Source organism: Cibotium barometz, chromosome 2 (assembly GCF_041138505.1).
Source record: "Cibotium barometz isolate CiBa-2024 chromosome 2, ASM4113850v1, whole genome shotgun sequence".
NCBI classification, from domain to species: Eukaryota; Viridiplantae; Streptophyta; class Polypodiopsida; order Cyatheales; family Cibotiaceae; genus Cibotium; species Cibotium barometz.
Genome location: NC_141047.1, coordinates 19,571,306 through 19,597,612, shown reverse-complemented (window position 1 = coordinate 19,597,612; position 26,307 = coordinate 19,571,306). Strand labels below are relative to the sequence as shown.

Sequence of the window (26,307 nt, the reverse complement as noted above, 5' to 3'; positions counted from 1 at the left end):
CATGGTGACAAACACCAGCATGCATGAATTAAAGAGTGTCCACCTTAGAGCCTCTGGCAACAACCAGTGAGCCCTTACTAATCTTCCACTTTCCACGACCAAATGTGGTAACATAATCAGCATCATCAAGCTGTCCAGTAGAAAGCAGGTTCTTCTTGATCTTAGGCACATGCCTGACGTCATGGAGCATAAGCTGTGAGCCATCTGAAAACACAAGCCTCACATCACCTCTGCCAAGAATCTTGCATGCATGGTTATCACCCAAATAAACTACTCCTTCATTGCCCGCAGTATACCTGACAAACAAGTCTCTGCAACCTGTGACATGAAAGGAGGCACCTGAATCAATGATCCATGTCAATGATCCATGAGTGCATACCATGACCATCTCCTGCAAGAAGTGAATGGGCATCAAGTGAAGACGTGAATAGGACCTCATCCTCACTGTCACCTGCATGTGACACATTAACTTCTTCAATCTTGACTCCACTTTTGCCCTTTGGCTTTACATCTTTGGCTTCATCTTTGTCTTTGTCTTTGCCTTTTTCCTTTTCCTTTTGATCATTTTTCCATTTGTAGCATTGTTTTTTGATGTGTCCCTTCTTGCCACAATAATGGCATTCCAAGTCCTTTTTGGAGCGGGACTTGCTCCTTCCCCGTTCTTGGCTTTTACCCCTTTGCTGGGATCTCCCACGTGCATTCATTGCATTGGACTTTCCAACAGAATTGTTCTTCCTGTTCATCTCTTCTTGAAGAAGAGCACCCTCCACATCTGCATATGACAGCATAGCATTCGAATTGCTAGTGGCTGTCCTGAATGTGTCCCAACTCTCTGGCAAAGTGCATAAGAGAAAGGTGGCTTTGAACTCATCGTCCATTGCCAACTTTTGATTGATTACCTGTCAATGCCCGACTCCCTGCAAAATGTGCAAACACTGCACCAAAAGCACACAAGGTGCTCACAGTTGTTCTCCCAAAGTATATCTCCCACTGCGGAAGCACGAATGCAACTCTACTCCCACTGTATGTGATGAAATCACCAAAATCTGGTTGCTGCAGATTTAGGACAGCACCTTAAATGTGCTCTGTTCCCCTTCCAAAGTACTGTACAACAGTACCAAGTGCTCACCAATGATGTACCAAATCTGTACTGGCAAGTACAGCAGCTGAAATTGAGATTTTTGCTCACTCAAATCAATGTGCAGCCATGCCAAAACTTGTACAAAGCTGTACCAAATCTGTACCAGCAGGTACAGTAGCAATAAATGCTCTCCTGGCTGTTTAAATGAGTGAAAATCAGACTTTTACAGTCCCCACCATTGCATACAACAGTCTCGGACTGAAATTGAGCAAAAGCCCCTTGACTGCAAGTGGATTTTTGAGGATTCAAAGCATAAAAGTCTTGCGTGCTGCTTTGCGAAGCTCAACAAGCATAAAATCTTGAAAAGCCCCTTGATTTAAGATCAATTTCTGATCATACATGGTACATTAACGCACATGAAGGCATCCAGAGTCTTCACAATGCTTCCCCCTGGCCACATATACATCCAGTACATAAAAGCCCCTTGATTTACAAGCACATTGAGTGCTTGACAGGCATCAACACATTGCCCAAAGCATGAAATGCGAGTGCCTGCATGCAAATCAATCCAATTGGCACAAAAGCCCTTTGATTTGCACATCAATTTGTTGCAATTTTGTCCGAATGTGAGATTTCTCACATCATACAGCATGTATGAATGCCCAATTGCACAATTACATCAAAAGCCCCAAATTTTGACATCCAATTTCTTGCAAATTGATCCTGATTGTAACCAATGTCACCCAATTTTGCCAATTTTGCTCAAGAATTGAGCAATTTGGCACTTGTACTTGCTCAATTGATAATTGTACCTGCTCAATTGATTGAATTGATAAGAAATTTCCAAAGAATTGAAGCAATACCTCTTAATTTTTTTGAATTTCTCTGAGATTTGCAGACTGAATTTTGTTGTTGCAGGAGAGGGGGGGGGGCACGTCTGATGCTGATGCTGATGCTGATGCTGATGCTGATGCTGATGCTGATGCTGATGCTGATGCTGATGCTGATGCTGATGCTGATGCTGATGCTGATGCTGATGCTGATGCTGATGCTGATGCTGATGCTGATGCTGATGCTGATGCTGATGCTGATGCTGATGCTGATGCTGATGCTGATGCTGATGCTGATGCTGATGCTGATGCTGATGCATGCCTGGCTGCTGCTGCTTTGCAAGCGCTGGCTGCGCTTGGTGTTGCTTCTGCTGCTACGGGCGCTGCTGCTGTTGCTGCTGTAGGCGCCTGGCGGCGCTTGGCTGCGCCTGGTTGGCTGGGCAACCCGCTCAGCTGCCTGGTTGTTGGCTACCTGCGCTAGGTAGCCTGGGTAGCCTTAGTTGGGCTCTGCATGGACTGGGCAAGGCGACCAGTTGGGCAGAATGGACAATGCGACCAGTAGAGAAATCAGGGTACGACAGAAATCAGTAGGTATGACCAGCAGAATGGCTTTTAAACCAGTAGAGAAAAACAGGGTGCAGCCATCATAAGAAGAGGGAGAGGATCAAGAATGATCTGATACTAGTTGAATGAGTAGAATTAGGGTTAGGTTTTCATGTGGGAGACATACACACAGAGAAGAAGGGAGAGAGAGAGAGAGAGAGTTGTGGGGATAAGTCAACTCATTGGAATGAGTGTGTGACTCCCCTATCACACATGTATATTTGCTCTAGTACACATAGTGCTCTTAGTACATTAAAAGTATTAAGTGTACTATGTACTGTAACTTATGGGCTAGTACACACTATAAGGGTGGGCATAATGCCTTTACCCCTACACTTATTATCGTCGATTTATTTGACACTTTACTTTTTGGCTTCCCCGTTACATGATTTAACAAAGAAGAAAGCTGTATTTCGTTGGTCTGATTCACAGAGAACAGCTTTCCAAAAGTTGAAGAATGCCATTATCTCAGGGCCTGTTCTTATCATTCCAGATTTGCATAGACCCTTTGTGGTTGAATGTGGTGCATGTGGAGATTGTTTGGGGGCTGTTTTGAATCAAGAGGGTCATGCAGTGGCTTTTGAAAGTTGCCGTCTACACATGCAGAATTGTACTTGCAGGTTTATGAGAGAATTATTAGTCGTTATTCATGCCCTACAATATCTTTTGGGGGTTGAATTTATGGTTAAAATAGATCATCAGAGTTTACGGCACTCTCACACAACCTAATTTCTTAGAGAAGCATTCAAGGTGGGCAAATTTCTTGTCCATGTTTCATTTTCAGATTTTGCATACTCCAGGTAAGAAGAATTTGGTAGTGGATGCTTTGTTAGGAAGGCCTCAAGTGCATGCGGTGACTACTGCCTATCATCAAGACTTATCAGGGATGCGAGATATGTATCATTTGGACACAGATTTCCAACTTATTTGGGCTGATTTGATTGGAGTTATTGCTGTCCCATCTTACTTAGGAAGAGATGGGTTTCTAATGATGCAAAACTGCATTTGTGTGGTCCAAGATTTGCATCAAAAAGTTATGGAAGAGTGTCATCCTCCTCCGTATGCAGGTCATCGTGGTATTCTGGCTACTACACATGCTTTGGAACGATATTTCTTTTGGCTAGCTTTACGCAAAGATAACGAAATTTATGTATGTGAGTGTCAAGTGTGTCGGAAAGTCACATTTGACAGGCGTAAAACACTTGGTTTGCTTTAGTCCTTACCCATTCCACATGAACCATGGGAAAGCATTGCCATGGATTTTATTATGGATCTACCGAAATTTGCACATGGTAATGATGCTATTTGGACTGTCATTGATCACGTTAGCAAATATGCACACTTTATTCTTGTGAGGAAAACCATTGAGCCAGAACATATGGCTAAATTATTCTTGGCTCAGATTTTCAAACATCATGGCATGTCCAAATCTATTGTGGGTGATAGAGATCCTCGAACAACCAGTTTATTTTGGCGGGCATTGTTTGATAATATGGTCAGCTGAATTTTTCATCAGCTTATCATCCTCAAACGGATGGTCAGAGTGAGATTGCAAATTCAGCCATACTTGATTTGCTCGAATGTTATGTATCTAAGCAGAAATCAGATTGGGAGAAATGTTTACCCCTAGTTGAGTTTGCATACGACAACACCGTGCATTCTTCAACTGGGAAGGCTCTATTTGAGATAGTTTATGGCAAGGTGGTATTATCCCCTATCTTATGAACTAAAGATGAAATTTTTGCAGCAGATGAGTATGTCAAAGATTTGGATATTGCGTTTGCACATGTATGAACAACCATAAAACTAAGCATAAAAAGGTAGCAGACAAGCACAAGAGAGAGGTAATTTTCAAGGAAGGTGATTGGGTGTTACTTAAGTTCAAGAAAGCATGACTTTGGAAGCGGCCAAGCAAAGAGGCCGATATCTTAAGCTTTCGAATAGGTATTATGGGCCATTCCAGATTTTACAGAAGATAAATGAAGTGATTATAGATTGGTATTACCCGATCATTGGAAAATACATAATGCTTTTCATGTCAGCTTGTTAAGGCCTTATGTGGGACCACCTCCCATGGAACCATTTTTTGGAAGATCCACCACAAGTATTGCAACTTGAGCAAATAGTTTTTCACAAGGAGCGTAAGCATGCCGGAGGCAAGCTTGTACGCAGGTATCTTGTGAAATTTAAAAACTATTCGGCTATGGGAGCAAAATGGATTGAGGAGGATTATTTTCAGGATTAGTTGGAGCTTTTGACGGCCTATCTGGAAGCTTTTCAGCTGCGGTCAACCCCTTAGAAGCCAGAGGGAATGTCACAAAACCCCTCATTGCTTTTGTTTTCTACTGTACATGTGTGGCATATAGAGCTTGACATGACAATGCATGTATGGCATATGGAGCTTGACATGGTGTGTTTTCCCAGGACTAGCTAACGTGGTGTTCACTTGTATTTATGTTTTGAGAAGATTCCAGAAGGATTTTGGATCCCTTAACATTTGACCTGATTGAAATCAACTGAGGAGATGCGTGTTTCTTCTAGTCTAGTTGCACTCGTGTGTGCATGTCCTTAATTTTATTTTTCGATGACTTTTTTTTGTTTGCTTGGACAATGCCTGAATGTACTCCCTGTGTTGTTGGGCTAGGGACGCCTGGGCACCATGGGTGTGCACACTTGTTTTGGCATGACAGGTGGTCTACATGTGTTTTACCGGTGGTAAGTGCTCTTGAAACTCAATTTACAACTTTATGTTTTCACATGCCAATAATTATTGATGCAAGTACACACTCGCTTATAAGTGACTGGACAAAATTATAAGGTGTACACACTGGGTAGGACTATTTTAATACACATGGTGGTCCAAGTATTGGGCACTCGACATCATATGGGCCTATTGCTTGTAGGCGCCCCCTTTTGGCCCCTAGTGTGGTGTACTGTGCAAAGCTGTCTTTCATCTCTCTTTCTCCGGGATGATTATGTGTTTGATCATGGTTCATGATAGTTAAGATTTCCATGTTGCAATTGCCCTTCTGTTACAAAGGACCAAGCAGCCTTTGCACAGGCAAGGTGGGTAAGTAGAAAAGCGGCAAATAACGAATGGGTTGTTCCATTTGGCGCCACCAAAGAGTTTCTTGAAGGGCCCCGAAGTGCAGTCCCAACGCCGTAGACATCGATAGTTGGTTGAGTCTCGAAGGGCAGTTGAGTCCCTCCCGGGATTACCCCAAAGGGCAGACTGGTCGCCTACGTCATAGTTCGTATAGTTCTTCGAGGAGGAAATGAATCTATCCCTGCATCCCAACGTAGAATAAGAACCAATCAGAGTTCTTTCTAGTTTCCTTACGGAAATGGAAAGCCCATCTATTTACTGCGCTTTGCGATCAACAACATTAAAAAGACAAAGCGAAGGCCATGCGACTTGAAGGACCTTTAATTCCCATGCATATGGAGAAGAGCGAAAAGGGGAAAAAACGGAATAGACTTAGATGATGTTATTAGCGGAATCCCATCTCAGCGGTCTCACCCTATGTTCTCTGTTGGGAATACGACGGATATGAATCATCGGTCTGTGCGCTTTTTTGACGACTTTCTTGTATTTTTCGGTTTCTCGGACATGATCCGATAATTCCACAGCCAAATTTTAATTTCCCCATTCAAACATCAATTTCATTATAGGCCACCAAAGAGTTTCTTGAAAAGTTTGAGCAGTCCCTACGGTCCTTGAGCCTCATGAAGAACTATCACAGGAGTGCTTGGCCAATGCTTGCACTCAGTGCTACCTTCAGGTTTGTAACAAAAAAGCTTTGATTAAAGCCCAAAGCCCAATGTTCCAGCTTAAGTCTTGAAATAGTCTCCAAGAAGCTGTTGAAACTTGAAAGCCTTCGAGAAGTCTTCAACATGAGCATAGATAGCACCCACTTCGTAGACCACCTCTTCAATCATGTGTACAGCCTTTCAACAAGAAGTTGTAGAGCTTCATGCAGCAGGAGCTCTTGATTTACAGCTAGTACCATCAATATATAGTTCGTACCTTTGTTTTGTGAGTTGGCACAAGCCTCTCTCTTTAGCACTTGGCCATTTTTTCTCTTCTTTAGCACTATGGCAAGCTCTTCAAGATTGTTCAATGAGTTCTCCGACACTCGAACAGGAGTACATAAGCTGTGGATGACACCAGGAAGGGGTTACACAACTCCAGGAAAGTAGGAGTGCTAGCATGATCAACGTCAGGATAGTGTGAGCAGCTTTATGGCAGCATGTTTCAGGGCTGGCATAAGAGTTGTACATAGTTGGCAGAGTGATCAATCTGATACAACATCAACAAAAGAATCGTACATCAATGGTAAGAGTTGTACATGAGCTGCACGTACTTTGTATGGAGTAGTACTGTGTTGGAAACATGCTGGTACAGGTATATATATATATATATATATATATATATAGAGAGAGAGAGAGAGAGAGAGAGAGAGAGAGAGAGAGAGAGAGAGAGAGAGAAGAAGAAGAAGGAGAAGAAGAAGATATATTAACGTCTTGCAAAAGACCCAATGGGTCTGTGAGACAAGAGGTGTACAATGTGGAATCTCATCATGGAAAAAAAAGACAAAGTAACAAAAAAGAACTAACACTAATCCCTAGGTAAATGTAGATATGTATGGATCATCATCGTCATCCTCATCATGGAGGATCACCATCCTTCTCATCGTGGATACATAGTATGTGTACAGGAAACGGGGGTGTGAGTGTGGAGAGGGAGCTATCCATCGATGTGTGGTAGGGGTCCATAAAGGATGTCTAGCATCGGCGAGGGGGTGAGGAGGGCCCGTAGATCTGTAGGGCCGAGGAGAAGTTGGGGCGAGGTAGCAGCCACAGATGCTCGGTGGCAAGCAAGGATGTCATCAATCTAGGGTTGGTGAGCCTGGGGTGCTCGAGGTCCGAGAGGGTGAGGCCGTCTAGCTCTCCGAAGTGGGTGTCGATAGCTTGCCCACACCCTTTGAAGAAAGTCGCCACCTTCTAATGCATACCTATTAGCAATAAAACCTTATAATAATGAAAATGGCCCTTGGGGTAATTCTTACGACCTGCAAAACCCATAGAAAACACATGTTATGCCTGAAACTTGTTTATGCACATGTGTGGATGGGTGTTCAAGGCATGACCCTCTAAATTTTTTGACATTTCATTCTTCTTTTGTTGGCTTGTTGTTCTCTTCCTTCTGCTTTGTTGTAACCAGCTTCCATCTTCTCCTTCTAGTTTCTCATCATCATCTCCTACTCTTCTTCTTCCTCTTTCTTTCCACCACCTCCATTTTCCTACTCTTTCTACTCACCTTCTTCCTCCTCTTTCTTCTATTCTTCACTTTTACTTCTTTCTTTTTTCTCCTCTTTATTCTATTTTTTTCTCTTAATTCTATTTTTAATCTTCCTCTTTACGTCTATTCTTCGTTCTCTTCTATACCTACTCCTTCAAAACACTCATCTTTTCTCTAGTTTCCAAATCAGGACTTAGTACATTTAATATATTGCCTTTAATTTTTATCTTATTTTACAAGATACAGTGTATTGTATGGAGTTTCTTAGTGAGGCACACATCTTTTTGAATCATTAAAGTGCATTCTCTTAAAGCTTCACATTTTTAAAACCTATGTTTTTATGGAACCTTGTGGGCTTTTTTTCTTTTGAGATGAAACGCAGTCTTGAAATGTTTCTTGTGGCTATGGTCTTTACCACGAGAGAATCAACCATGCTTGTCTATATTATGCTTGTCTTTGCTGTGGTGGCATAAGAGAGAACTGTGTGTGGCCGATGATGTAACTATCTTTTCATAGTGAACATTGTTGAAAGCTCTGTCTAGTGGCAGGTAGGGCCTTGTCCAGCTTTGCTTGTTTCTCTTGTATTGGCATTTTCATGTATTGAAGTTATACTGAATTTTGTTTGTTTGCTTTGTGTGTGTTCTTTTGTTTTTGCAGCAAGCTGCAGAATTGTTTGGTGATATAAACCAATCGCCTCACCACAATGTGCTATTAGCAATGAAGCCCTCTATGGATGCACTAGTTCAACCAGGCCTTTTGAAGCACAAGGACAAAGACATACGGTTGCTGGTGGCCACATGTATCAGTGAGATCATGAGGATTGTTGCTCCTGATGCCCCTTTTAGTGATGAAATTTTAAAGGTAGCGTTTTCTCTGAATCACCCTTTTGTTGTGTATGAGCAAACTGGAAGGTGCCTCAAGTTTTGGGATTTTTGGTGGTGTTCCAGGAAATATTCGAGCTGATTGTAGCATCGTTCAAAGGTTTGAGTGAGAGGTCAAGTCCGTATTTTGACAAAAGGGTGAACATGCTGGAGACGGTGGCCATAGTGAGGTCTTGTGTTATGATGCTGGATCTAGAATGTGATGATCTCATTTGGGAGATGTTTCAGACTTTTTTTTCAACTGTCAGGTGATACTCTCGCTTTGGCAGGTCTCCACATTGTGACGTTTCCTACAAAACTTATCTTTGCTATGCTATGACTAGACTTGTGGTATATATGTATATTTACATGCATGCTCGTGCGCGCGAGCATGCATATGCATATATACATATGCATGTATAAATTTGTATGCATATCTACAGCATTTATCTAAGAAAAGTTATGCTTCAAATTGTTTTGCAGTGAAGAGCCCCAAAATATAATGGCTTCAATGAGGACAATCATGTGCTTAGTCCTGGAAGAGAGTGGGGAAATCCCACAACAACTATTGGAGCTGCTTTTGAGTAACTTGCTGAGTGGAAGGAAGGTGAAAGGATTTTGAAAGCATTCATCTTTTTCTCCACTCTTATAATTTCTAGATTCATGTCTGAGTGACAAGTGTAATGGAAACAATCTCAGGGAGTTTCAAAAGCTGGATATATACTTGCTGGGGCCGTGTTTGAACGGTGTGCCAAGCAGTTGAGGCCACACGTGGAGGCTTTTCTCACATCGACTTTGTCAGAAGGAAAGTTTTCAAAGAGCAGGTGGCGAGACAGTTACCACGACCTGATTTTTGAGATATATACTCGCGCTCCAAAAATAATTATTCCTCTGATTCCCAAGCTGACAGATGATCTGCTGGTATGGGTTGATAACTGAAAGCTAAGTTTTAATACTTCTATTATGCTGTTTTGTGTGTCTTCATGATCTGAAGCTTAAATTTGTCAATAATCTATCATTAAAACTGTGGATGATTAACTATTAACCCCCGTGGTTGTGCAGACTGACAAGCTAGATGTCCGCCTGAAGGCTGTGAAGTCACTTGGGCGCCTATTTGCTTCACAAAAAGGGGTGTCAGATGGATTCAATCAATTATTTACAGAGTATGTAAAGAGATTCACAGACAAGGCCGTTGAGGTCCGACTTGCTGTTGTTGAGTGTGCCAAACAATGCCTCCTGGCTAACCCCTCTGGTCCTGGAGCAGAAGAATTTCTGGGTAAGTGTTTTCAAATTAAATGCAAACATTTTTGCCAAAGAGACATGTGGAATGCAGGAGTGTGCTCATAAAGGTCTTCTTCTTGGATTGCAAGGCAGTGAGATTACTAGAAGTTTTTACAATAGTTCCTGATCTGACACGTGCTGTTTGTTGGCAGCTGCACTTAGTGATCGTCTCCAAGATTATGATAATGGAGTTAGACTGCATGTCGTGATCGCTATCTGTGACTATGCCAAGTCAAATCCAGAGCTGGTACCTGTTGATGTTTTGAAACGTGTAGCTGAACGCTTGCGGGATACAGAGGTCAAGCCTTTTTCCTTACTTCTGGTTGTGGTCATTCATGGAGTGTTTGGTTGCCTCTTGTGTTTTTATTGCTCATTTAGGACCCTGCTGTAGGTGTCTGTGAGGCGGGAAACATTGCAACAACTCACAGAATTGTATAGGACTTTCTGTTTGAAAAAATTTGAAGGTTCAACTGTCGAGATGGAATCCTTTTACTGGATTCCGAGTAAGTTGATCAGATGCTGCTTTGACAGAGACTGCAGAGAGTTCCGGTTTGTTTCTTACAAGCAACTTTGCCATGCGTTCTAGCTAAAGCAGTGGGTCAAGCTGATGGGATTTCTTGCTGGCTGTGCCTGCAGAGCACAAGCTATGGAGTTGGTTTTCTCAGAGCTCTTACTCCCTTTGGAGTTTCCAGTGAACGAGAGAGTGAAGTGTTGGATTTCCTTTTTTAGTGCCTTTGGCAACAACGATGTCAAGGCTCTTGAAAGGATTTTACTGCAGAAGCAAAGGTAGTATATGCATTCAAAAGGAAAGGAGTCTGGTAGCATTGGACACTTGTGCCTCAAAGCTTTGTTTAGTATGTTTGTGTATGGAATCCAGTGTATTCCTTATGTTTCTCACCATTCGTTTGTGCAGGCTGCATCATGAGATGCAAAATTATTTGGCTCTCCGACAGAAGCTGAAGGTAGGGTATTGCTTTCGAGTATTGCATGTGGCTAAGCTTGCATATTCCTGTAGTCAGACTGTTTCTCATGCTTTAGGCCTTGGGCATTCAAGGTCTTCAATGCTAATCAATCCCATTACCTCTTCCCCAGGATGAAGAGAGTCAGGAAAACGAGAGAAAATTACAGGCTTCTTGCAAAAGCATGGCAAGCTCATTCATGGACCCTGCAAATGCAGAATCAGAGCTTCAGAAACTAATTCAGCTGAAGGATAATAAGTTGCTGAAAGATTTGGCTGAATTGTTGGATCCAAACACCTCTCTTTCCCAATCTCTATCTTTGAGGGTAAGATTAGGAGTAATGATACCTCTGCTCTTGCTTCTTGCTTTGTACAGCAGGTTGTCCAATTTATCATGAGTTATCCATTTTTGGTAATTGCAGGCAGATTTGCTGGAGCGGCTAGGAGAGAAACATCCACGGCATGAGTTTTTAAAAGTTCTCGCAATAAAGTGCTCCTATGTGCTTTTTGGCAAGGAGCATATGCAGGCTTTACTTGCTGAGATAGACGAGTTCAGAAAACTGGGAGAAGAAAAGATGCTCAAAGCTAGCATGGGCTTACTTGTGGTAAGTATACATTCACTTTATTCATGCTTTACATCAAGCTAGTGTCTTGGTCAGGGAATCCTAAGTTTTTAAATTGCTTTTACCAGGTGCTTGCAAACCATTTCCCTAGTCTTCTTGAAGGTGCAGAAGGGAATGTGATGGAACTGCTAAAGGAGGACAGAGAATTTCTCAAAGAAGGAGCTGTGCAGATTTTAGCTAAAATTGGAGGCTCTATGCGTGGGCAGTTGACAGAAGAGTCCAAGTGAGATCATTATTGATTTCTCTGGAGTGGCTTGGTCAATGTTTGCAGTTGTAATTAGCAGTTTAATATCAAGCTATGTATTCTTTTTTTTTTTTTTGGGAAAAAGGATCCTTCTATTAGTGACTGAGAAAACAGCCATAATGGCTAACAAGCTATGTATTCTTCCAACATACTTACTGGTTTTTTGGGCTTTGGAACAGCCTTTTTGGCTGTCCTTTCAAACTCTCTCTCTCTCGAACCCCCTCCCCCCCTTGTGCTACCGCTCATCAGCTGATGGGTGCCCATCCTTGCTTTCCCCCTTTTCTTTCTTCAAAAGAAGTTGTCAGGTTGTCACAAATATCTTCACTGATCTTGAAGTACTCAGACCACTGGTCTTCAATTGCCTAAATGCAGCCTGAGTTTAGTGCTCCTGTTTGCTGCCAGTAAGTGTCAGGCTTTATATGAGGTTTTTTTTCTGGCATGGTGAGCCTCTCTTTAGGAGGTTAATGCATGAATGATGAGAAGTGTGACATGCCTTTGCCATCTAAACTCTGGGTTATCTGTTATGGTTAGTAGCTCTCATACTTAATTGTGTATCTTGTATGCTTTGTAAGTTCTGTTGTAGCTCTTTCAAATCTTGATACATAAAAGTATAAAGTTGAAAGCACATGATGTGCCCACAGACAGGGATCCGGCATATGGGCAGGTGGGGAATCAGGAACAGAAGTATGTAGCTGTAAGGTGCTGCCTATGTCATGAAGACACGATGTAACCCATTTGGTGCTGTGATTTTGTATTAACGACATGTGGTTAACGACATTTTGAGTACACTGTGTACAGTGCGTGAATCGTGTCAGTCTTGAAAGCCCTGATCAGGCATAATAAGTACATTGAAGGCCACTCTTTTTTATTAGACATATACACACATGCTTCTATACACACATGTACATACTTCTTGAGTGATTTTTATGTATCTCGAGAGTGCTGGTGATTGTCATTATGTAGTTTGGCCTTGTTTGTGCCTGCGCAATCCAAGCTGATTCACTTCCAAAAAATGATTTTTTTTTCAGCTCAGTTGATTTGCTTGAAAAGCTGTGTGTTGAGGGAAACCGCAAACAAGCCAAGTATGCAGTACAAGCGCTTGCTGCAATGAGCAGCGATTCTGGACTAAAGATTTTTTCAGCATTGTACAGGGTAGGTGCATCAACTAGTCTGAAATTTGTTGTGTACACAGAGTAACATTTTGCTTCCAGTTTGGAATAAAACATCTGTGTTCTGTCAATTCTGTAAAAGTTTACGTCTCTTGCTTTCCAGAAACTTCTGGATCTTCTGGAAAGTGGCATAAACCTTCCAACCATCTTACAGTCTCTGGGCTGCATAGCTCAGCATGCCATCTCAGTTTTTGAAACATGGGAGGAAGATCTTGTGAATTTTCTCGTGCGAGATCTTTTTAGAAGAGATAGTGTAAGTGCCAGAATTTGCATCAAAACTTGTCGTGTTTAAGATGCGCCATGGCTATGCAGACTTCTCACATTGTTGGCATGCCAATGCTGCATTGTTTACAGGCTCCTTTGGTTGGCGAGGACACTGAGCATCATGCTGCGAGTGAAACAACTCGTCTGAAGGTGTGCATTCCCTTCAAAGAACTCAAAAACGATTTCATGCTTGATTGTGTTAACGAGGATGGGGAGGCATGTTTTTTAACAAGTGGGTACACCTACCCTGACTCCTGAGTCATGAACACCACAGAACCAAAATAAGTGCACTCTACTTTCATGGCAATGCTGCCTCCTGCGTTTGAATTTAGGTGCAAAGGGGATGTTGGAGGACACTCTGGCTGGTGTACATGAAAAGCACATTACAGGATTGGCTACATTACATGTAGCCCCACTTGGAGTTTAACAGGTTTCATTTTTTGTTGATGCATGGCAGATTTTTGGACTTAAAACACTAGTCAGGAGTTTTCTTCCAAACAAGGACCCACAGCAAGTTCAGCGATTCAAGGGACTGTTTGGGATACTCTTGAAGTTTCTGGAATGCGGGGAAGTTTCAGATGATATCAAATCTAGGTGTGGCTCCAAACTATGCCAATTCCCACAGGAGTGTGGGTTTTTCCTCCTGCTAAGGTTGTTTGTGTGTTTGTGAATTTGGATTTTCAGTGACTTTGACAAGGCCCACCTTCGGCTAGCAGCTGCGACGGGAGTGTTGCGATTGTCTAAGCGATACGATGCTCAAATTTCACCTCAGTTGTTCCATGCTACTGTTTCATGTGCTAGGGTAATGCAAAGCTTTACATCTCCTAACAGTTGTTCCATGCTACTGTTTTTGTGTGCTAGGGTAATGCAAAGCTTTACATCTCCTATCAGCAAGTTTATCAATGTAGGTTAACAAGTTGGCCTAAGTCATAGCAGAGTACTCACAGTATTGTTCTCTTTCCAGGATCCTTCTGTCTTTGTGAAACACCAATTTGTGAGCAAGGTTCACAAGTTTTTGAAGGAGCGTGCTGTTCCCCATAAGTATGCATGTGCCCTGGCATTAAGCATTGGCGGTGATGCCGATGCCTTTTTGACAGAAGTAAGAGCTCAGTGTTGCATCTATTATGCTGAGATGGATTTATATGAGATGGATGCATCTATTATGCTGAGATGGATTTATGTCTTTACGCATTAACTTATATGAAATAGTCTCTGTCTTGTATGATAAAGCTGATTGGTGTGAATTGCATGTAAATTCTTCAATTAATTTCTTTGAAATTAATTGCAGGCTAAGCAGCAGCTGGGTGATTTTGTTGAATCTTCACGCCGGCAAGCACGGTTAAGGGAGGCTTCTTCTTCTGGGCAGTTAGATCCACCCTTGATAACCTACTTTCCTGAATATGTACTTTTCTACTTTGTCCACACCCTTGCCCAGGATGCTGCATTTACCAGTCCAAGTGAAGGAGGTCCAAGTGTAGAAGCTATAGAACCTTTTTTCAAGTAAGAGCCAATTATCTTTTGTGTGGATGCAATTGACATTGTTTACATGGTTGGAGGATCAAACTTTGTAAGCATCTGTGACTTCTCAGGCAGTTATCTCTGTTTATTTGGGCATTGCTCAATCACGATGGGGAGGGGGTTCGGTATGATGAAAGAAAAAAAGAAGAGTCTGACAAAATTGCCTTGATTCTTGGTATATTTCGCACAATGAAAGATGCAGAGGACACAATGGATGCCTCAAAGACAGAGGTATCCATGCTTATGCTGTATTGCAACTTTTATCTGTGGTTTGATACTGGAACAATTCTCATTGGTTTTTGTGTGATACGTCAGAACACTTATATCCTTTGTGACATTGGCATCGCGATCACTAAAGATCTTGCTGGGGAAAGCTTAAATGATGCAGATAACATTCCTCTTCCCATGTCAATATACAAGATTCTCAAGGACAGGGGAGAAGGCAACCAAAAGGTGGTTAACCTTCTGTTTTTGGTAACCATGTAGTGGGGTACATGTAGCTGCTGTTGAACTTTTCCTTGAAATGTTTGTCAAAGAAATGGTAGATTATGAATATTTTCCTGTTTTAACTGTTCAATGTGGCAATTGTGCAAGCTTAACCACCTTGCTGCTGATGGTTGTGTGTGCAGGTGGATGGATCTCATCTGCCTTCTTTCTTCATAGAAGGTGATACTTTTTCACGAATGAAGTCTGCCTTGCCGTTCAGCATGGATATGGTATACTTTTACTACCAAACTTTTCTGTTTCAACAGTCTTTTGTTCTAAATTCTGTCTTGTGGGGAATAATTATTCATCTTGTTAGGTTATGAAGCAAGGAAAGAGAAAGGTTGCTAATGGAACCTTGGATACGGAGGACAAGCCCCTGCAAAAGCGGAGCAAAGTCACTGAATTAACTGGAGGTGATGAAGAACAGGACGCTAGTATGTCTCCAAGGCTCCCTGCAGCTAGTGAAAAACGACGAGGTTCAGGGCGCAAAAGGAGCCAGAATGAGAGAACCAGGCCCGTCAAAAATGAGATGAATTTGGAGACGCTGGACTTGACGACTCCTACTTCTCCCAAACGCAAAAGGGGGAGTCGATTTCTCAAAGAAAATGAAGATGAGAGCTTGTCTAGTTTGATTCGTAAGCGAGGGAGAGCTAAAATTTTAAATGAAGAAGATGAGGGTGTGAATAATGAAGTCAATTTAGACATACTTGCTACATCTGAAATGGCCAGTCCTGATACTGAGTCTGCAGCTCCTGGAGCTGATGGTTCTGCAAGACGACCTGTGCGCATTTCAATTAAGAAGCCAAAACCCCCTCAAGAGTCTATGGATGAGTTTCCTAAGGAGGAAGATTCAGTTGACATCAGAAAACGTCGTGGCAAGAAGGTAATTTTGGCTATAGCTTCTGCTGAAGAATGTTATCTGGAGTTTAACAAGACAAGGTTTGTTGGTTCTAATTTGTTTTTGCATGGCTAGGCCATGGATGGTGCACAAGATGATGCAACAGATAATGCAGAGGCTCAGGCATTGAAAAGTCCCCGTGGAACACCTAGGAGATCTGCTAAGAAGATCAGCATTTCTGGATTGGAGGTCTCTCCTGTCCTGCACTCACTGAATTCGCATGCGATGTTACTGCCAAAGTTCAATGGGCATGTTTGTTGGCTTTTGTCACAAAGCCTTTCTAACACTTCGTCTTTATTTGAAGAGTCCCAACTCAAAGGTGGACAAGAAAGGGGAAGCTTCTGTTGACAAGTTGCTGGGCTCCAGAATAAGGGTGTGGTGGCCCATGGACAAGAAGTGCGCACTTCATCCCATTTATACATTATTTCTAACATCTCAGATATCAGGGCAACTTTCTATGGGTGGCATCATAACATCTGCCTGCCCACACTCTGGCAAAAAAGCTACCACCTCCAGTGGCTACTGCCATGTCTGCAGGGTAGGGTGGGCTTTGAGGCCGCCTGATTCCTTGGTGGGCTCAGCTGTTGTGAAGTTACTTTAATTGTTATTACAACTTAATTTGTGTGCCACACCCGCATGTGCGTTTTTTTATTATTGAAGAACTGCTGCATTTCGTCTTTTGCAGGTTTTACCAGGGATCGATTGAATTGTACGACCGTAAAAAAAAGAAACACAAAGTAGGTTGCTGCAGACTCCAGCAGCATGTTTGTCTTTGGCTGACACCGCATGACTTTACACCTGGTTCTTTTTGCATCAATGATGCTTCTTCCAGGTTGTTTATGATGATGGGGATGTGGAGTATTTAAAGCTGGAGGATGAGCGTTGGGAGTTTCTGGAGAATGCAATGGTATATTTGGTTGCTTATTTCAATTGATGTAACTGAAGCCATGTGTGTTACAATTGCATTTATAAGCTTAAGCAGACTCTTTCTACATTGGTTCTGTTTTGTCATGTTGCTTCAGGATGATCCAGGGTCACCTTCAACACCAGCATCTTTGGAGCATGGCTCGTGAGACTCTGCCACCAACATCTCTTTTCCACTTCATAATCGTGCTTTGCTTTGCATTTGACAATTGCAAGTGTATCATAACTGCATTGCTTTTGGTTCTGTTAAGATTTCTGCCTGATTAGGATGAGCTGTGTGATAATTTTGGTTCACATGTTAGTTATTTTGTTCTGGGTGGACGTTTCTTACAGGCAGTCAAAGAAGAAAGAGATAAAACGTCAGACCAAGAAAAGTTCAAAAGGGGGATCAGCTAGCAGAAGGTAAGGGTCAGGGTCTGCCATGATTTGTTGTGCTGCATATTCCAAGGTTTTCCATGCTCTGATTGATGTTTGTCCCTTGAAACAGTCTACCTAGATCACCCAGGTCCCGCAAACAGTCCAAGCGTGAGACAAGTGCTATTCCTGCAAAACCAAGCGATCCTTTGAATGCAAGCGATCACACAGAAATGCTAGATCAAGGACACGAGGTGGTTGATGGGGAGAAGACACCAGCTACAGGTAGGAACATTTTTTTGATTCATTTTTTATGTTTTGCTACACGTGGGAGCAAGGTTTCAGAGCATAGTTTGCCTGAGTATCTTGCCAATTGATGAGCACGGACGCCTCTACACCATATGTTATTCGCATTAGGTTTGGCAGTTCGTCCACCTTCAGGTAGACCAGATCCAAAGCCACACACTGTTGACTAGTGCACGATACTTACCAATCTACATCTTTATTAACTTGCCTTCATGGGATTATCAAAAGTATCTTTCAAATAACCAAGTGCCAATGTGTAATTTTCACTAGCCTGCCCATGTCAGTTCAACTTCATCCTGTGGGTAATAGTTTATTTATAGGAACACCCTGAAATAAATTCCTGATTTTTTTTTGGGGTGATTTGTTTAGTTTATTATTTTTCTGAACATTTAAGCAGCATCAAAGGGTCAGTCTAAGGCTCCGAGGCGCTCAGAAAAGAAAGTATCTGCCACACTAAGAGCTAGAGGGTTTAAAAGTGATAATACACACAAAGGCAGTCCTTCCCCGACAGCATCCAAGGATTCAGAAGATTCAGACGATGTACCTCTGGTAAGTGTTATTATCATTAGTATTATTTTAGCTTTCTTTTGGCAGACTTCTTATGATCTTGTCAATGGTAATGATGTTATATTGATGTTTTTGATACACAGGATGCATGGAAAACTGCCAGAAGAAAAGCACATTAAATTAAGTATTCAAGCTTTTATAGCTCGTTGTAGAGGTCTTTGTTAACATGATACTTTCTTTTGGGGGGGTGCAGATTGTAAGTTTTTGAAACTTTCTTGTAAGGCATAGTGACTGTTTTCAGTTGGGAGCTCTCCCTGCTTTAGGAGGTCTATTGAGTAGGTGCATTATTGCACATAACTGATTGAGTTCGTTGTTTGATGTAGGGAGTCATTATTGAAGGCATTCCCCTTACATGACAGTGTAGTGTAGGCGACGAGCAAGACTCTTGTAAAAGGTTATACAGTTTGTGGTTTAAGGATGATGTATAAAGATTCTGATGCATGTATGATGTGGATGGCTTCTCCATCAATTTTGGTTACTTAGACTGAGAAGTGGACAAGAGCATATGCAGGCACAGGCTGTCCTGTATGGCTGGAGCTTTAAACTGTACAAGCTGTAGAGAGGAGTTACAGCGGTTTTCAGGAAGTCTTGGTGTATGATATGGTTTTGTGTTCAATTTGGATTTCTTTATTGGTGTAGGCAAGTGCTTCATACTTAGGTTAAAAGAGGAGGGGCCCTTTAATATGGATTTGGGCTGGTTGCCTGATGATTTAGCTCAGTATATGGCCTTATCTGTCATATAACCAACCCACGACTGTTGGAATGGAATGACACAGGTCATTGGGACCCTTAAAGCTGAAATACTTGAAGGATCTGTTTTGATCATGGGTTGGTGCTCAAAACAACTATTACTAGCGTGAAGGTTTCTTATCTAGAGCTGCACACATTTCCAGCTCTTTTGTAACACATTTCTGGTATATATCCTACCCTCTTACACGCTTATTTCTTGTGTTTGCACAGTGCTTTGTGTGCCTTCTAGTTTCGAATCTAGGTTTGCCTCATTTGTTCTTTGTATGGACTTCATTATCTGCTTTTGAAGTTACAACAATGCTGCATGCTCTAGAAGATCTTTGGCATTTGTCTTCCCCTGAGAATGAGGGCTTTATATGAGCAGAAAACATAGTTTTATCTACACGAGCAGATACCAAGCCTCTAGAGAGGACAGAATCTGTACAAAAGAAGGAAAGCGTTCCCTCAATGGCTGGCCTCTCTGATGTGGATTACATCAGGGGTACAGGGAGGGGAGTGGATTACATCAGGGGTACAGGGAGGGGAAGCCACACCTAGAATGCCACGTGATGCCTCCGTTGCCTCAGGGGAGGAAGGGTCTCCTTTTTTAAATGTGGAGAAAGCCACTCCTGTGAGATGCCCTGGAGGAGCAATGTGCCACTCCACAGTGCTGCTGATGCCTGTAGTTTTTTTTTTTTTTGGGGGGGGGGGGGGGGGGGTTTTGAGTCTTGCACGAAGGTACCCCGACCTGGGTCTTCGGGGTGGCTGCAATCCAATGATGTGGCAGCAGAAGTAAGTCCTGTGCCTTAGGTAGGTCTCTTGCCCATGTGTGCCAGTATCATGGGTAGGGGATCTCTGGAAGAAGAATACCTGAAATAGTATGTACACACATAATTCAGTCTTGAGCTGAAGTTAAAACAAGGACAGAATTGTGTACACAGCAGTTGTGAGTCAAGTCTTAACCCTTCTCACTGTTATTTTCGTTTCGTGGTCCTTTTGCTTGGTATTGAATGTTGTGATGGATATTTTGTTTTTTAACCTTGGTATTTGCTTTGATTGTCTCTGTTAAGGTATTGCAATGAAAGCTAAATTAGCAGTTATTTTGAGTAAGCTAATTAAAAGACTAATTTTATCTCAGCAGACTTGGGTCTAGAATTGTACGTCATTGGAGTGGAGGTGTGTTTCACACTGTTGACTTTTTAGTGGGGTTATGCACTTGTCCAAGCTCCCTATGTTGTGAGTACTTGTATCTGCTTTTTTTTTTTTTTTGGGGGGGTGCGCGGGGGGGGGGGGGGGGGGGCATTCTGGCACCATAAGTGTTGTGTTATTGTGTCATTCAATTTTCAGCATTGTCTATTGTCTTGTGATGTTCATTTTCCATTAAGTAATTTGAGTGTTGATCTATTTACAAGGCAGTGCCCAAGTAGTGCTCACACCTCCCCAGGTGAGTTCCATTGGTATTAAAGCATGGTGGGGAAATGAACTTGTGGGCTTTGACACTCCGTGAACAGTACACTTAACAATATGGACAGCTGAGCAAGTGTAAAATCCCCCCAAGACCTTCCTAAACACAAGCAACCAAGAAGAAGGGGTGCTGGCTAGTTCACCTTCCAACTGCATGTTTGCGACTGCAAACCACCCCCAATCTTGAGGCTAAGGCTCACTAAGTCCATGGCAGGTGTCTCTGTTTTAGGCTACAGACCCACTATCAACAACTCACTGTCAACAATAATAACAGTAAAAATAAACACACAAGTCACTTATATATTGATTATTGTTGATAACCATCCAGCCACGAAGTGAGAAACATCCGACTGCATTTTAAAGCTTGTTCTCTTCGCTGACAAGGAGTAATGATTCTTACGGATGCATTGTATTTTTGGTGTCTGCTAAGTTTTTCTGCATTATCAAATTTCTTAGTTGGATTAGCATTTAGAAGACGTTTCGGGCATCTCTTTAAACTTTTTTTTTTTTTGGGGGGGGGGGGGGTTACGCAGTCACCCTTTTTGTTGGCTAGGACTCTTCTTCATCCTTCTTAGTCTCTTCTTCTTCTTGGAATCGTTGGGTCCTGGTTATTATTATCTATCATATTAGTCAAGGTTTGACCATAAGTTAAGTTATAGCCGCAGTCCATAATTGACTTAAAACCTTAGTCTGTCATCCAACTCCTTGTTCTCCGCCCGCGGGGGGGGGGGGGGGGGGTGGGAAGGGATAGGCCATCTTGGCCTCCCAAAGTGAATTTTCTCTCTTTCTTAGATAAAAAAATCCTTCTCGTGGCGTAGGTATTTCCTCAGGAAAGCAAGAAAGCTTAAAGCACTACTATGGAGGAGCATTGCGAATGTAGGGTTACTGGTGAATAAGGCAGACAAATTCTTACTAGTGGATTCTGGACGCCGAAGGTTGAAGTTCTACTGGAAGGGCTCAATGTCTAGGGGGTTATTTACTTAATGAACAAGACGTACAGCTTCCTTTGTACTTTAAGAAAAAGTACAGCGGTTTTTTTTTTTGTCAGTGGCTGAATCAATCTTTGGAAGAAAGGTAGATGTTGGCTGTCCATTCAATAGATCTGGTTCAGGTCATGCCTTGTAATGTTGAGGTTGGCCACATCAAGACTATATTGTGAGGGAGGCGAAAGGCCATTCAACTATCTAGTAATGTAGTAACATCCTGTTCCATTTATTGCTTGGTGCGTGGTTGAAGTCTTGACATTGCAGTTGATTGGTAGGATGTTTTCATGGATGATTTTTTTTTCAGGACTCTAAACCTCTCGGGTAGGTGGGAATGAGCAAGCATCTTTTCTCCTGAACCAATAAAAGCAATGTATTATTGGTTTTTTGCATGGGCTCACGAAAATCCTCAATGAGCGTTGTGTGTGTGAGAGAGAGAGAGAGAGAGAGAGAGAGAGAGAGAGAGAGGAGGAAGAAGAAGAAATTATCTAATTTGTTATGTTTTATATGTAGCTCATATTAGAGCTTTGTGGTCCTTGATCTTATAGAAGAAAAATGATGTGGTTAATTGTTTGCTAGAGCCATGATCAAAAGTAAAATATTTAAGTTTTTTTAAAACATAAGGTGAATGCCAATTTAAAGAGACAAATATCAATATTGAGACTCGATCAAAACTAATTCAAGTTTTTTTAAACATAAGGTTAATGCCTCTCTTAAATTACATTGTTTTAGCATAAGTGTGAGAAACACGTGGCAATTATTGAGCTATTTATCTCATTGACAAACCTTGTGCAAGAAATATAGTTTGCAAATTTGAAGTTAAATCAAAGCAACCCGTTTTTTTTTAAAGATTTTGCTTTTGATTACATACATACTACATATATATATTATTGGTTTACATAGGTTCCTAATTGATGAACACTCTTATCATGCAAACTAAACAACTTAATTTTTTTAAAAGGCAAAAACTTTAATTTTCTAAACAAAGAGTCTCTAAGTAAACACTTTTTGCAACGTTAAGATGCTTTATTAGATTGTTTTTAAGTTTACAAGCTCATGTTATGAGCAGATAGACTTGCGTTTGTTTTGAAGCAAATTAAAATTTACTCTTACGTTTTTCAAAGAAACCATTGAAAGAGGAGGTTTAAGGTGAGCCTAAGGTAGGACACAAGCAAAAGATGAGCCTCAACAAATATTATAATCCAACGTTAAATTGATTTTACAAGGTCCAAATGGTTGGAAATATAACAAAGCTTGGTAATAATGTCTACCTATGCTAAAAACAAGTGAAAAAGGACATCTCATCATTTTGGCACAATGTAAGCACAAATCTTTGCTAATTTGTCATTCTCTCTCTTCTTGTCAAATTTATTGCTTCAGTTAGTTACAAAACAACCTATGTTCAATCATCAAATGGAAAAAAGGTAAAAATTTACCTTGCAAGAGTTTGCATTGAAGGCAAATTGATGTGGTAGCTTTGCTTCATCTTCATTAAGAAGACCATGTCTTTAGTTATTCATCAAGATCCCTTTTGCCTTAAGGAATCATCATTATTAACTCATTGCCCAACTAGATGTCATATTTTATAGAATTGTCATTTTGGTCATTAAGATCTCTATCTAGTGGAACTAAGATGCCACATACTTTATGCCATTAGATATAATGAAAAGACATGATGAATTTTTGACCTCAAATCATGTACCGCACAGGATAGAGTTTTTTTTTTGGCACTTTGCACTTTGCATTCAATGCCATCTAGAACTTTTAGATTCTACTTTTTGTCTAAAAACATTAGATTCTATTTCTATTTAATGTGTTGCATAAAGTCATTGTCTTTGTTTGTTAAATTGAAAAATTTGTAAAAAACATCAACATTGAAACCTCGATTTTGACTTAAACTAGCAATGTTAGATCCAAGGCATCTTTGAACATCATCAAATAGCTTGCATATGAAACTCTAACTAATGGTTGCACTTGAAAGAAGCCAATCCTCACTTTTATCATCTAGAACTAGTAAATAGTCTTGAACTGGACTTGAAAGAAGTCAATCCTCACATATTATGTTTGCAACTAGTAAATATTCTTGAGCACCGAATAGACTATAGTTTTCAAAACGGTAATAGTAGTCACCATAAAAAAAAGCATGATTATGTAAGAACCTTTGGTAATCTATCCTTGTACTGAACTTCAACAAGAGAAGCATGACCTACGTAAAAATAACAATGATTGAGTGGCACACTTACTTCTTTTGAATGGTTCTCTTATTAGAACAAAGGGAAAAATCTTTTGAATGGTTCTCTATTGAATTGTCAATAAAAGAAAACTTTTACCTTTTTTTCAATTGTAAAAGAACCTAACATCCTTTCACAATAATGAGAGAAATCAAATAATTTCTACCCAAGTTACCCTACTATAGCGTTTACCATAGTAATAATGCCTAGAATTATAATAACATGGTGAGAATGTCCATTTCAAAAGCTTAATTGCTATTGGTAGATAGAATTTAATTACTCTAATTTTTAAAGGCTTCAAAGGTTCCCCCAATGAAAGGTTTAGTCAGTGTCAAGAAGGAGAAGATGGAAACAAACTACTCTCTCAAGTATGGAACTTATTTAGGCCATTCATAAAATGCACCTAATTTCTTTACAAAAAAAATCCAACTTGTAAGTCCCTAAGCATATGGTTTTTGACTATGCAATATGTTTCTTTTTCCATAACCAAGCTCCTTAAAAAGGCACTCGATTCAACTTTGCACTCGGTAAAATTTTTAGAACTAATAAAAGCTTTACATTTTTATGAACTTGTCTTTTAAGGCCTTAAATATCTACATGCTAACCCAACTAGAAAAACCCTTAGCAACCTCGGTAACTCCAATACATCACAATTATTGAAGAACATCTCAAACCCAAGATTTCTATAGAAGACACCCCACCTAGCAAAAAGAAACTCAAAAGCAATTCTTCCCACGACAAGGGATCATTTCTATTTATCTCAATTTCTATCTTAGATTGTGGATTTTCATCCCATGGTTATCACAAACGAGAAAATTCTATTCCTTCATCTGCTGATAGTTTATACATGAATAATTTTTTCATGATTGGGAAATTATAAATATTGCTTGGACTTTTCTTCCCTATGTATAAGATCTTATTGCTACTAGCAACCCTTTCTTTTGGTCAACAATTTGACAAATGGGGAAAAAGATGTATTCCTAACCCTTTCAGAGATCATGCTTTCAAAAGGGCCGTAACCATATTCAAACTAACCCCCTTAATTCTCTTGAAGCTCTTAAAGCCATTATTGATGGTTGGAAGGGCCGTAACCATATTCAAACTAATCCCCTTAATTCTCTTGAAGCTCTTAAAGCCATTATTGATGGTTGGAAGCTTTGCACAACTTGAATGTCCTCTCACTAATTTAGCTACTCAAGCCATCAACAAATAATAGTGGAATGAAGCTCTTGTAGCACTTCTTGGTTAAGACCAATTCAAAAAACTTCCCTTAGAAAATTGCTCAATCACTATAATATTAGCTCCATATAAAAAGCAACTCTCATCATGTGATAGAGCTTTATCCATCTCATTTATTCCTCTAGATCTTTCTCCTTCTTCATTAATTATTTGCTTATCCTTAGATTTTGGAAACTTCCATTGGAATTTCTCAAACCCTAAAATATCCTAGATTTTTTAAAGCTTCTAAGTCAAAAAATATTTACTCCATGAATGACAATAAAATCAAAGGTCTATGCTTCCCCTCAACAATAAAACATGCATCACTATATTTTCCAACACTCCCTCTTAGTGATGGATTCCATAACACTAATGCATGCTCACCCCTTTACTCTGAGTCACATCATAGCTTGAGTAGGCTAAACATGTTGAGTCCAGTTCTTGCCTCTCCCAAAACCTTGTCCACCTACACAACAATAGAAAAAAATTAAACTTTAGGCAAACATGACGGACACATGAGACAAGAGTCAACTTACTTGCTTGACGTAAGCTCAAGAGTCCAAACTACACACATGAGGCAAATCAACTTACTCGCTTGATGCAAGCCCAAGAGCCCACACTACACATATACAAAAACAATGGTTCATAACAAATGGTATGAATCGACGGCCATTCACAAAGGTTAGAACACATATAACGAAGGAAGAAATTAAAGAACTATTAAGGAACTTCGATGTTCATGACAAACAACACACTATTGACACTCAATTTGGTGAAGAATTATCGACAAAGAACAAGTCCTTGTGGATTTGGTCATAATGCAATGTTGGTTAATTTCCATTTGTTGATGCAAGAGCCTTTGGTATGACACCACATGAATACACTTCTTTAGATGTGAACACTCTCTTACTCTTACACTTCTTTGGATGTAACACTCTATAATGAGGAGGTGCTGCTGCTTGTTGCGTGTTAAAGCAGAGGATACTGCCGAGGAGATCGCTACTTGAAAACGCGTCTTGGTCTTCTTTCCTAGGCCTTGTTCACATGCCTTTGAGTTTCTCTTGCTCTAATGTAGTCCATGGCTTGGTGGGCAGGTAGTTGTATACAACCATGCGTGGGACTGCTGCTCCATCAATTCGCCCAGCTTGGAGCTCCAACTGTTGCTGTTTGAGGCTGCCATGACTGCTCCTCCTTTCTTCTTTTAACAAGGCAAAAGCTGGCATTTACAAAAGGCCCTTTTGTACTCCTACCACATCCATCCTACTCCCAATCTCTATTAAGTAAATCACAGATTTGATCCCACCTCTCATCTTCCCACACAAAAGAGATATGTGATAACCCAACTACTGCATATGTGCTACAAGAAGAGTGTCAAAGGGACATCCCTTAGGGGTTTGCTCTTCAAAGTAATCTC

General features: G+C 40.9%; 1 protein-coding gene across 2 annotated transcripts in view; it reads left to right on the top strand.

Annotated features, from left to right (window-relative positions):
• LOC147640774 (sister chromatid cohesion protein PDS5 homolog A-like) overlaps positions 1-19,210 on the top strand; it is a 38,482-nt gene extending 19,272 nt beyond the window's left edge. Inside the window, exons 2-34 of one of the 2 annotated variants that reach the window (XM_086815065.1) lie at positions 8,474-8,677; positions 8,764-8,945; positions 9,160-9,283; positions 9,376-9,597; positions 9,739-9,952; positions 10,110-10,255; positions 10,349-10,506; positions 10,594-10,743; positions 10,871-10,919; positions 11,050-11,241; positions 11,338-11,520; positions 11,607-11,761; positions 12,811-12,934; positions 13,055-13,204; positions 13,306-13,365; positions 13,673-13,809; positions 13,900-14,017; positions 14,180-14,314; positions 14,504-14,715; positions 14,805-14,964; positions 15,049-15,186; positions 15,363-15,449; positions 15,545-16,102; positions 16,193-16,306; positions 16,422-16,513; positions 16,803-16,854; positions 16,950-17,024; positions 17,140-17,186; positions 17,375-17,443; positions 17,529-17,680; positions 18,099-18,250; positions 18,352-18,464; positions 18,592-19,210. In XM_086815065.1, the coding sequence (XP_086671191.1) occupies positions 8,474-8,677; positions 8,764-8,945; positions 9,160-9,283; positions 9,376-9,597; positions 9,739-9,952; positions 10,110-10,255; positions 10,349-10,506; positions 10,594-10,743; positions 10,871-10,919; positions 11,050-11,241; positions 11,338-11,520; positions 11,607-11,761; positions 12,811-12,934; positions 13,055-13,204; positions 13,306-13,365; positions 13,673-13,809; positions 13,900-14,017; positions 14,180-14,314; positions 14,504-14,715; positions 14,805-14,964; positions 15,049-15,186; positions 15,363-15,449; positions 15,545-16,102; positions 16,193-16,306; positions 16,422-16,513; positions 16,803-16,854; positions 16,950-17,024; positions 17,140-17,186; positions 17,375-17,443; positions 17,529-17,680; positions 18,099-18,250; positions 18,352-18,387 (4,647 nt within the window). In that variant the 3' untranslated portion in view covers positions 18,388-18,464; positions 18,592-19,210. Of the gene's footprint in view, positions 1-8,473; positions 8,678-8,763; positions 8,946-9,159; positions 9,284-9,375; positions 9,598-9,738; positions 9,953-10,109; positions 10,256-10,348; positions 10,507-10,593; positions 10,744-10,870; positions 10,920-11,049; positions 11,242-11,337; positions 11,521-11,606; positions 11,762-12,810; positions 12,935-13,054; positions 13,205-13,305; positions 13,366-13,672; positions 13,810-13,899; positions 14,018-14,179; positions 14,315-14,503; positions 14,716-14,804; positions 14,965-15,048; positions 15,187-15,362; positions 15,450-15,535; positions 16,103-16,192; positions 16,307-16,421; positions 16,514-16,802; positions 16,855-16,949; positions 17,025-17,139; positions 17,187-17,374; positions 17,444-17,528; positions 17,681-18,098; positions 18,251-18,351; positions 18,465-18,591 lie in introns of both variants that reach the window. The other variant, XM_086815061.1, reaches the window with a different exon arrangement.
• Positions 19,211-26,307: the final 7,097 nt, after the last annotated feature.